This window comes from Arachis ipaensis, chromosome B3 (genome assembly GCF_059453495.1).
Source record: "Arachis ipaensis isolate K30076 ecotype BB chromosome B3, ASM5945349v1, whole genome shotgun sequence".
NCBI lineage: Eukaryota > Viridiplantae > Streptophyta > Magnoliopsida > Fabales > Fabaceae > Arachis > Arachis ipaensis.
Genome location: NC_142438.1, coordinates 78,691,039 through 78,702,535, shown reverse-complemented (window position 1 = coordinate 78,702,535; position 11,497 = coordinate 78,691,039). Strand labels below are relative to the sequence as shown.

The 11,497-nt window shown below is 34.6% G+C and overlaps 2 protein-coding genes and 1 pseudogene across 3 annotated transcripts; 1 reads left to right on the top strand and 2 right to left on the bottom strand.

Annotated features, from left to right (window-relative positions):
• Window positions 1-1,672: 1,672 nt before the first annotated feature.
• Window positions 1,673-3,123, top strand: LOC148571236 (chitinase 10-like). Its single transcript, XM_088509116.1, has 2 exons — window positions 1,673-2,118; window positions 2,636-3,123. Exons 1-2 carry the CDS (start codon window positions 1,673-1,675, stop codon window positions 3,000-3,002), a joined length of 813 nt encoding a protein of 270 aa, XP_088365242.1. The 3' UTR covers window positions 3,003-3,123.
• Window positions 3,124-4,005: 882 nt separating this feature from the next.
• On the bottom strand, window positions 4,006-4,820 carry LOC148571235 (auxin-responsive protein IAA30-like). The gene is made up of 2 exons (XM_088509649.1): window positions 4,405-4,820; window positions 4,006-4,321 (listed from the first exon to the last, which is right to left on the bottom strand). Exons 1-2 carry the CDS (start codon window positions 4,740-4,742, stop codon window positions 4,258-4,260), a joined length of 402 nt encoding a protein of 133 aa, XP_088365775.1. The 5' UTR covers window positions 4,743-4,820; the 3' UTR covers window positions 4,006-4,257.
• Window positions 4,821-7,827: 3,007 nt separating this feature from the next.
• On the bottom strand, window positions 7,828-10,857 carry LOC148571234 (protoporphyrinogen oxidase 1, chloroplastic-like; annotated as a pseudogene). The gene is made up of 9 exons (XR_015907038.1): window positions 10,651-10,857; window positions 10,345-10,480; window positions 10,122-10,206; window positions 9,849-9,996; window positions 9,687-9,767; window positions 9,528-9,592; window positions 8,688-8,958; window positions 8,485-8,588; window positions 7,828-8,367 (listed from the first exon to the last, which is right to left on the bottom strand). The product of XR_015907038.1 is annotated as a protoporphyrinogen oxidase 1, chloroplastic-like (transcript).
• Window positions 10,858-11,497: the final 640 nt, after the last annotated feature.

The following is an 11,497-nucleotide window of genomic DNA, read 5'->3' as shown; positions in this document are numbered from 1 at the left end:
CATAAAGGGACATAAACATAAGTATGCACATAAGTAGTATCAAAATGTTTACAAACTAAAGAAGGTCCATTTCCTTCTACACACACTCATTAAAGTGGTGACACAAAAAGACTTAAAAGTGAAGGTCTATTTTCTTCAAAATGACAAACAAGGTCTTGTCTCTTCCACAATAAATTTCAAGGAAGCATTATTTCTTCTTAGAGAGATTCAGTCCGGGAGTTGGAATGAATTTGAACATTCTGGAGGTTGTGCCACTACTTGCAGCTGTCATTGTCTCATCACTCACACTCTTCTGACTCTTGGGCCTAATTATTGTCTGCTTTAGACGTCTGAAAGGTTGTTGAGGTGGAGGTTGAGGCTGAGTCTGTCTTCCCTGATAGAATTTTAAACAATTATGAGTATTCTAACATAAGATATTAGTATCTAGTATTTAGGAATTAATAGTGAAACACATTATCAAGCATACTTACAGTTTCAGCATTTACATTCATTCCAACATTTGGTTTAGCAGCATTTGTTGGTGTCTCAGGCTGAGTAATCTCGTACATGAGCAAATTTGTTAGAACAATTAAATCCTTTATGATGTATGTTATAAGTCAAATAGATCCTTTAGAATTTATACTATAAGTCAATCAGGTCCCTGATCAATAATATTATATGTCAAGATGGTCCTTATAATAGAACAACTAATGGCTGTAAAAATTCTGAGTCTTAAACAAGTTATCACAGATCCCAAGCCGCACAATATAGAATATTTAGTATAACAAGATAAGTGTTAATCATGAATACTTGAGTTATGGGTGCCGATTGAGAAACCTGAACCTCTTCTTGTGTTGCAGATGAATTTTTCTTGGATTTTTCCTTGATTGTTTTTTTAGGATTAATCCCAGCCTTAGGAGCTCCCTTGCAGGTCTTAGCATTGTGGCCAGGCTCTCCACATTTTCCACACGCTGCCGTCTTATAACACTGGCATGAGAAAGTTTGGGGACTAATCTGTCCCACTCAAAGTCGTTTGAAGAAGTCCTAAAACGACGTCGTTTTGGACACGTGTGTAGGGACCAATGTGTCCTGGTAGCTTTTAACCTGACATGTCACACTAATCACCTCTACGTAGGAGAGAGACTGTTCGATTAACCAGTTAAACCTGGATCAGGGACGTATATGACATATATCTAATAATTTTGGGGACCAGAGACTTAGTTAATTTTCCTGGGGGACAAATCTGTCGGACGACCAAATCCTTGGGACCTATTTGGGGTATTACTCTTTTTTATTTTTAATTAAGTCAGATTTAACCAAGTTGGGTTGGTCTAATAGTTAGCTCACTAGTCCGCTTAAGCAAGTGTCGGGAGTTCGAATTCCGCCCCATTGACCAACGACAAACACTTAAACGGAACTAAGTACCACCGTGCATTACTGTTCATTTTGTTCTGTCACTATATATTATATGATTCATCTTATCCAACGAATTGAAACATGGCTAAAACCCAGCCGGCGGAGGAGGGTATCTAATTCAACAGTTGATTCCCATAATTTGTCAACAACAAATTTTATATTGCAATAAGCTATTAGGCAAATAAAAGGTACTCTGAACATGAAAAGATTCCCTCTTTATACCTATCTATAAATTAAAGTTCCTTGATGCTTGTGTTTTTTGAACTATATTCAGCAAATGGCTTTTTCAACATTGCTCTCTTTTACTCTCTTCCTCTGTGTCTTATTGCCCTGTTTCGCTTCTTCTTTGGAAGCGAAACCAATCTCTTCTCTCATTAGAAAGAAGTTTTTTGATACCATGTTCCTACATAAAGATGACAATGCATGCCCTGCTAAGAACTTCTACCCTTACAAGGCCTTCATTCGCGCCGCGAAAACCTTCCCTGAATTCGGCACCACCGGCAGTTTAGACACACGGAAGCGTGAGATCGCTGCATTTCTTGCTCAAATTTCTCATGAGACGACTGGTGGATGGGCTACTGCACCTGATGGTCCATATGCTTGGGGTCTCTGCTTTAAGGAAGAGATTAATCCTCAGAGTAACTACTGTGATTCTACTAACAAACAATGGCCTTGTTTCCCAGGAAAATCTTACCATGGAAGAGGACCCATTCAACTTTCTTGGTATGCAAGCAAAACCAATCATGCATTATTTCTATATAAATCAATTCATTTTAAATGTGTATTTTAACATATTTTCTAATATAGTGACCAATTTTTTATATACATCTAATATGACTGATATAGTAATTAGTTTTTATTCTTAGAAAAATAAAAAATACTATGTGCACACAACAAATCTGTATTTATTTGTATATATTATGCATATTAATTTATTCATTGTTCTAACTACATAATTAATTATTAAATAATCAAATTTATGAAATTTAATTTTGATGTAATGTCCGTGTAACACGTGCATTTAATCACATAATGTCATATTAGTAAAAATAACTACGTTTTACATTGACTACGTGAATAAATTGCACGCACGCACGACTGAGTAGAATGTAGTATAGTAAAAGATTTTATAAGATTACCAAATACATATTTCTACACGTAGTGACTAATTGATGAATGATACTTTGTGTATACAGTATGACTGAAAAAAAGTATGCAACATATTTATGGATTTATGCAGGAACTACAATTATGGTCCAGCAGGGAAGGAGTTGGGATTTGATGGGTTGAGGAAGCCTGAGATTGTGTCAAACAATTCAGTGATTGCATTCAGAAGTGCTCTGTGGTTTTGGATGAGAGAGACAAGAGGAACACTTTCTTGCCACAATGTTATGGTTGGAAAATATGTGCCTTCAGAAGCCGACATAGCAGCAAACAGAACAGCTGGTTATGGCTTGGTTACTAACATCATCAATGGTGCACTTGAATGTGGAATCCCCAATGATCCAAGGGTCAAGGATAGGATTGGATTTTTCAAAAGATATACCAACTTGTTCAACGTCGATACTGGACCTAACTTGGATTGTGCATTTCAGAAACCCTTGTAAATAATTGTAACTACTCTTTATTAATCTTTCTTTTATTTATTCTTTTTCTAGTAAAAAATTCCTCAATAATTGTCCGATATATATGGATCTATCCTATCCTTTATTCCCTTTGTAGTGGACCCAAATGTATCAAGATATTTTCTAATATTGTTTGTTAGATTATATAAATAAAATGTTTGTGCCAACCATTTCCTAATAAAATAAGTGATTCTGAGTTTCTGACGATACCCCATGGTTGAAACAGTTTTTTCCACCCCTAGCACCAAATGCTGTAATACACTCATAATATCAATTTTAATGCGACGCCATGTCTTGATCTTGTGTGTTATTTAAAGTTGTTTTGTTATGCAATGTTTTGGCAAGGATTTTCAGATTTTTTAACAATGTAGTTACATTTACTTCTAACTTCTAACACACGAGATTTGTGTCCCTTAATTGAAGCTGGTTATTTATTTTTAGATATTGGGTTTAGTTTTGATAAACAGTTTAATTAAGCTATTTTTTTTTTAAAATAACTTAAATAATTAATACTTATATTAAAAATAGTTTATAAATAAATTATTTTGTTTAATTTTTTAGTTCTAAAAATGCTTATTTTAAAAGAAATGTGATAAAAAAATTTTATTATAAAAAAAATTATTTTTTTAGCTTCTCCATAAACACTTAAATAATTTCTTAAAAAGCTATAATTTAATTTTTAAAATTACATCAGCCATTAATATTATTACTCTTCATAAATAAAAAACTAAAAAAAATAACTTTTTAAACTTTCCAAACTGTCCTTAATTTATCACAATTGATTAAATTGTAGCTTTTACTTTTTTATTTAAAATTTAGGTGAACTTGGCCCTAATTAAACTCAACAAATACTTACCAAATTTCATGGAATATAACCTTTACTTGTTTCTAGTTCATGGAATATAACCTTTATATGTCAATCTATCTTTTGCCTTTATAAAAAGCTAATTAATAAAAAGAAGCTGTGACATACACTAATTAGGAATGAATGTACAACAGGAATTAATTAATTAATTAATTATACATGTTGTTGAAGGAAAGAAGAAAGGAGTGACTAGTGAGCAAGCTATGCATGTAGTATATATAACTGAGGACTTAACTTTGTGCATAGTTTTGATGATTCAACACTTGTAATTAAGACTAAACTAGTAGTAGTAGTACTAAGAACAAAATTGGAAACCTCAGTGGTGTCTCTGAAGCTACCTAATTAATCGAAAACAAATAGAGATCTGCATTATCAAGAGGTAGTGAATGTGTCTACCCTTGTGATCTTCAACCTCTTTACAGTGGAAACAAACATCCTACACCAACATCAATATAATATAAATTAGTTTCATTAAAGAAAGAAAGAAAGAAGAGAATTTAGATGATGATGATGACTTACTCCCAAGGAACATCTCCAACCATAACAAGATCTCCTTCTTCATCTTCATAAGTGAGGACATGGCATCTCTCACCAGGTTGAACTACAACTTCATCCATCTCTGTACCCCAGAGAATGGTGGTGTCGAACATGTTCTCAAGTCTCTTAACAAGCTCATGGTAGCTTCTATGTGCTAATATGTTGAGCTTCCTCCCAATTGGAATGCCTTCCATGTACACCTTCACAAACAGGCTTCCACCACATTCTTCATGAGTGCTGAGTGCAAGCCTCAGATTCAAGGAAGCAGTTGAAGAAATGTTAGAGGAAGAGGAACAAGTAGTAGCAGCTTTTCTTCCCATGCTAATAAAAAATGCTATCACAATTGCACCAAGCCTCTTATTCTTATCTCCCTTTAAATAATAAGAAGAGAACACAGAACAGAGATCCTATATTCCTATTCCTATTGCTATTGTTGATAGGCCCTTTTCTACATAAACTGCTGCGCCACCACCCTCTCTTTTCCATGTTGTCTTGCCAGCCGACAACTCCACGTGTCAATTACTATAATAATAAACAATTTCCAACATCATTCCTATTGGACCTCATCTCCTCTTCTACTATTTTCTATACCTATACTTTTACTTCTTTTATCATATTTGCTGATTAAAGTAAAAAAAAAAAAATGAATATTTTATGAAGATATCTTTCAAAAGTTAGTGCGGATATCAAATGTTTAAAGTGGAAAGTATTTTCGAAAAAATAAATAGATTCTAATTTTTTAACTCAAAAATAAATAAGTAATTAACACAGTCTAAAATATATAAAAATAAATAAATTTTTAGAAAAATTTAGACGCTTTCTATTTTAAAAAATAATAAATATTTTTATATTTTTAATTAGTCAATAATTTATTTATTTTTAAATTAAAATATCAATAATTTTTTTTTATTTTCAAAAAAAATATTTTTAATAAAATACATTTTGAAAAAGGAAAATAATGTTTTGATTTTCGAAAGATGATTTTAATTTAATAAAATATTTTTTTATAAATAACAAACAAGTCATATATTTGATTCAATTTTCTTTAAAACAATTTAAAAATTATTTAAAAGATGCATAAAGAAAAAAAATTCTAACACCAAACTCTTTTGTCAATTTTTTTTTGAATTTTTTTCCCATTCACATATAAATAAATAAAAAAAAATTATTTGTTCTAAAATCACCAAATTTAAAAATAAAAAGATCTTAATTGTTAATTAAAATATGAGCGTCAAAATTTTATCTCTACAATCTTTTTCTAAGTATGTCACTTTTATCTTTGATAAATTTCTATAAGGAAAAGTATATGAACTAACTCCAAATTAGTAAAGAATGGAACAACTTAATTAATTAGAAATATAGTGATTATTTTTATTTATTTATGATTTAAATATTGGTTATTAAATGTTTCACCACATTCAAATTAGGAGGAGATACGTTCAGTATCATTGTAAGGTGAATCACGAAAACTGATTCAATTAGCTTCTGTCTCTTCAGCTCTCCAAATACCTAAAACATAATAAATTAGAAAATAGATTCAGAACCATCCAATTTACAAAGAAAAGAAACATCCTAATATCTAGCATAAACACCATCCACATAGAGGTTTTGGATTCACTCAAAGGCATTTGTCTGATTTTTTGCTGGTACCCTCTTGGTTCCTAGCACTGTTGTTTCGATAAACTAACATCATGTTTATAGTATCAAAATGTCATTTTCTTTTGGAGAACTAAAAATTAAATTTTTTGGATGAAAATCACAATTTACCCACTGTGATATTATATATGCACTATACTTCAATTGGTAGTAAATTTTTGTTACTTTAGTTGAAGCTTGATGCATATGCAAATTAATTACATTAGAGGATGATGGTCTAAAACGTTGGTGTTATGATGCATGCAACATAATATTGGCGCAGTTAAATTAGAAAGGAGACAAATGTTAGACAAAGCATGTGAGGGAGTAGTAACAGCCTTGAGTTTTGAGGGAGTGAATCTAGACACTGTAGAGTGTATAGTAGACATTTGTGGTGGACAAGAGAACATTGATATCTGAAACCTTGTACAGGTAAATGGTATAAACCCCAATTAACACAGACGTTCAATGGATATAATCATCGTGTTGCGCATGAGGGACCAATGTTGCAGATACCATACATTATAAAAGGTATCGGAACCAGTGATGCCGCAAATAATGTAATGTTTTATACCTTAGGAACATATTCATGTATGTACTTCCGTGAAATGCTCTCTCAACAGAAAATAAAGCTATAAAAGGACACTGTAGTAGAAAATACTCATGAAGAGACAGGTTGTGTGCGCTTATTACAGGATATACACTAACCCTCATTCGACGTGTGACACGTGTCCATGCTTTTCCTTTTCAAGAATCGACACACGACAAAGCTTGCTACTTTATCATTCTCCTTTATTTCCCCTTCTGGGCAGTGCATGAGGATGAGTAAACTTTGGTGTAACAAGCATCTATGGCAAAATTAACAATGATTCTAAATAATTAGGAATTAATAAAATAATGTGACAAGTGTGATTCTTTTTTAACGGCGAAATGATACCCCGCTCCAACCTTGGGGACAGAAAATCAAATCTATTTATTTTTTGTTTAGCACAAGGAAAAGAAAGTGCTGCTAATTGTCTCAATTTACTAGGGTGCACAACAATTTTACACGAAATTGAGTGACATGTTTTGTTCACCAAATTTTGAAGATATTCTGGTTGTCTAGGATTGTTGTATCTTATTCTCGCCACCCACGTGTACAAATACAATTCAGGCATAGAATTTAATTCTCCCATCCGATTCCCTTATCGCATGTTGGTTAACAAGAACCTATTAGCTTGGATTTAAAGCAATGGTGAATACTAACTAGAGAAGATGGTTTGGAAATAAGAGAGAGAGAAAAGAAGATAAAAGCAAAATGTTAGCCACAACTCCAACCATAATGTTGCTTCAGTCTGTCATTTGGTCCCCAAATAAAACGACATTGTAAGAAAAGCAGTGTGCAAACCCACCTTCCTCTCCTTTTTGTTAGTAGATGTGTCTTACAATGTTAAGACCAAATGGTCCTGTTTTTGTAACGCCTGGTTTTAAATGCTTGGTATCTATATCCCTTCAACTTTGTTAATCGCTTTTAATAATTAAGTTCCATTAATTGGTCAAAGTCAAAGTTACTATATGCGGCAATAAATAACCATGTTGGAATGTCGTCCCCTTTCCAGCACTTGAACAACAACAATGGTGGGACATGAAATGAACGCCATTAAACTCAAACTTTCCGTTGTTGCTTATTAATTGTCTCAATAAATCAACACTTTTAGTTGCAATGCAGAGATTCTTGGTTGGTTCCAACAAGTAAACATATGCAGAGAATTTTGGGCACAGGTAATCTCATTGTGATCCAATGCGGCTGCTTTCATTTATAGCTGATTGACTTCATTACAAAAAGAATTTGAGTAACCAGGTGCAACATCCAACACCTTTTTACATGTCATCACAGAAGATATGGACAAGAGTTCAAGATATAAATTGTTGTGCAATGTTAGAAAATCTGAGTTTACTTAATGTAACATGTCAACCTCCTTGATGCGTGTGACAAGGGAAGTATTGTGGCAGAACCAAACAGATACCTAGTTTCTTACTTGTGTCTAGAATAGATAAACCAACACAATATAAGGAGGACTTACATCTGTCTGCAACACATGCTCCCAAGGCAACACCAGACACATAGTTTCCCCCAAGGAACAGCCCCTCAAACCCGGTGTCTTTGAGAGCGGCTTTAGCAAAATTTAGTAGCTCAACATGGCCAATTAAGAACTGTGGAATAGCTTTAGGCCACAGTTTCACACCTAATACAGTTGGATTGTTGGCATTTGGGTTTATAAGGATTTTTCGCAAATCTCGATCAGCTACTTGAATGAGTTCACGATCCATCTGTCATTGTACGAGAGGCTTTAGGTATCAAAAGGAACTAGGGAAAAGAAATAAATCCTGTAATCAGACAGAAATGGTCGTATGGAACTTGTTTGAATATAAAAAAAGTTATCAAACCTTTGATAACATTCCAGGATTGGTAGCTCCTCCAATGAAATTCAATAATAGAAGCTGTCCAGGTGGAGCCCGGTTAGTGAAAATTGATGAGCTATATCTTGTTCCTGTCAAGTGTCAAACCCAACGTGTGTTAATTTTCACAAACAGAGCAATACATTATCCAGTACCCAACAACTTGTATTGTCATTATAACGAATATTTACCTAAAGTCTCCACTCCTTGGGATCGTGGATGCAATTGACCAAATCCCTTCAGCTCACCATCTATCAAGCATTCTGTCAGAATAGCTTCTTTTGGATAGGATATTGAAACAACAGCTACAGGGGGGTAATAAATCTTTGAAAGTGCATCTGCAGCAGCATTCTGAAAGAGGAATTAAAAGATTAAGAATAGATTCCTTCAATATGTGCAGTGAGCTTGTGTACATAACAAAGGATAACTTCACAGGTTCCCCATTCTTAAAAGAAAGATTGATTTGCTGCAACCCACAACATGTGCACTGAGCTTGTGTCCAACTCTTATTTTATTTCTGCAATATGCTCATTAATCATGTTCTGCAGTATTATGCCTCTGTTGCTATACATATTTGGATTAGAAAAAACAATAATAGAGCTTGATGGAGTGTATAACATTCTTTCTTTTTTGGGGAAAAAATGCATATCAAAGCAATCATGTTCATATTAATTTAAGTAAACCATGTGCAACCAAAGATGCTCATGCATATGCATGTACACACAGACTGAAACATGCAAAGACTAACACCTCCCCACTGCCACCACTTCCACAAGGGACATTGATATTTATTCGTAGGCTACATAATAATTTTGATCAAAATACATACTAAAGTATTTTCATGTAGGCTAATTCTTGTCATTGTGTGTGTGTGATCTATTATTACATTCTCGTTGCAACTTTATAAAAGAAACGATAGAATTTGATTATGTCAAACACAATGTAAAAAGATTCCACAAGTAAAACAACCATATCATAGATAATGAATATAATCCAACTCAAGAAAGAAACTAACGGATGAAGGGCGCAACAATGTCCACTTTCCACTCTGTTAATACTTGAAAGCTTCCAAGATAACTTAACTCTGTTGCCTAACCTGCCAACAATAACTCAATTCACTAAGAACTTAATCCTGAAAAACAGTGGTAAAAGAACTGGGGCATCAATATAAATTAAGAACCATAGAGTACCTTGCAGAAATTGCCTCTGGCAACATGCCCATCCCTTTTCGACAAGATCCAACAGTTTGACCCTTTGGCTTTGGGAGATGCCTACAAGATGACTACTTGGATAAGAGAATCACCCCATAAATGATGAAAAAGATAGTAAAAATCCATAGACAATATTATTATGGATTTTGAGGCAGTTTGGAAACCTTATTTCTCTCCTGTATTGCTTTGAAAGAGCCACCGATAATGCTACCACCATTTTGCTCCAGCTTCCAAATTTTCCCATATGCTGCTTTCATACTTAGTTTTGAAGGATCACCTGCATATACACCTGCACGTGAAAAAAAAAATGTAAACCATAAAGAGGAAAATAAACTTAATATGAAGCAAAAAGCGCAGATTATGTGAAAGATCAGATCGGTGGATCATTCGGTGGTAATGGATATTGACTCTTACCTAAACAAAAAGGCTCTATCAAACGCTCAAAAACCTCATCACCAAGATTGCGGCACACGAATTCCTGAACTGATTCCTCATGATCCTGTCACTTTTGTCAACATCATAATATTATATGAGAAGAGAAACAATAATCAAAACAGTTATTATTCTTTGATCCTTGCAAATATTGAATTTGACAATGACATGTTCAAACAAAGGGATGAAAAGTTAAAGGACAAACTGGTGGTGGAGGATCCCAAGTGCACCAAATGCAGCCCTGAATTTTCCCCCAATACTCATCAAATCAAAGGGTCTTGAAGGCACTGCCTCAGCTTCCCATCCCACAACACAAGTTCATCTTCCAAACCACACTCCACCTACAACACCAAAACTATAATAAAAATTTGAAGCTGTGCAGAAAATCATACATAGGACAAGTTTTACCAATTTCATCCAGCAGTAATAATTTGTGATTCTAAGATTTCAATTTTCTTATTGAACTAGCTATTCAGAATGAGCATCGAGTGTGATAAGATAGGAAGAGTACCAGGAATTGATCATAGAATCGGAGGGTTGGAAGTTGTTGGGACCTTCTTTCCAGAGAAAGCCGTCCCGTGAGAACTACATTGGGAATTGAGTGGTTGGAGGAGAGGGCGTGGGCGACGGAGAGGTCGGTGATGCCGCCGCCAACCACGACGCAGTCCAGCGTGGCGGAGTTTATGGCAGTGCAATGGTGCTGAATGGAAGGCAGCATTGGATTCGTTAAAGAATGCGACAATGATGGTAATGATTATGGTAATAGAGAGCTTCGGAATTGGGATGGTGAGAAGCTCAGAACCATGTCCATGGCCATTCCAACTACACTGTTACTCACTGCCATTGGAAGAGAAGTGTGTGCGTGTTTTTTTTTTTTTTTTTTTTGTCTGAGGAAGAGAAGTTTAATGTGTGGGCCCAAATGTTATTGGAGATTGGGTCGCCAACGAAAATATATTATATTATTATTCAAGGTCTTGGCCCAGGTAACGTTACAATATGGGTCGCAGTTTTGGGCTCCAACAAAATAAAAACAATAATGTTGCTTTTATTTTTTAGAGTAAACACCCAACCCGGTCCTGTCCATTTCAATTTAGGACAAGGTGATCCCTCACCAAAAAAGCAACCCATGCCTGTCTCTGTCTATGCATAAAATAATTCATCGCGCCCCCTCCCTTGTATCCCCTGTCCATAGTTGACGGAAAAGTCTGATGTGGCACTTACCGGCGCTGATCTGGCAGTTAGCGCAGAGTTAACTTCCAACGTGGATGAGTGGGAATGGACAGGGGTCGATTTGTCCCCCTGTCCCATTCAAAAACGATGCCGTTTCTAACTTAAGAAGAAGCAAACGTCATTCTCAC

Excerpts from the sequence above, each read along its gene's own strand:
- LOC148571235 (XM_088509649.1), bottom strand. The coding sequence starts at position 4,742 with ATGGGAAGAAAAGCTGCTACTACTTGTTCCTCTTCCTCTAACATTTCT. Across the intron at positions 4,322-4,404 it reads GTTGGAGATGTTCCTTGGGA|GATGTTTGTTTCCACTGTAA; the intron begins GTAAGTCATCAT and ends ATGTTGGTGTAG.
- LOC148571236 (XM_088509116.1), top strand. The coding sequence starts at position 1,673 with ATGGCTTTTTCAACATTGCTCTCTTTTACTCTCTTCCTCTGTGTCTTA. Across the intron at positions 2,119-2,635 it reads GGACCCATTCAACTTTCTTG|GAACTACAATTATGGTCCAG; the intron begins GTATGCAAGCAA and ends GGATTTATGCAG.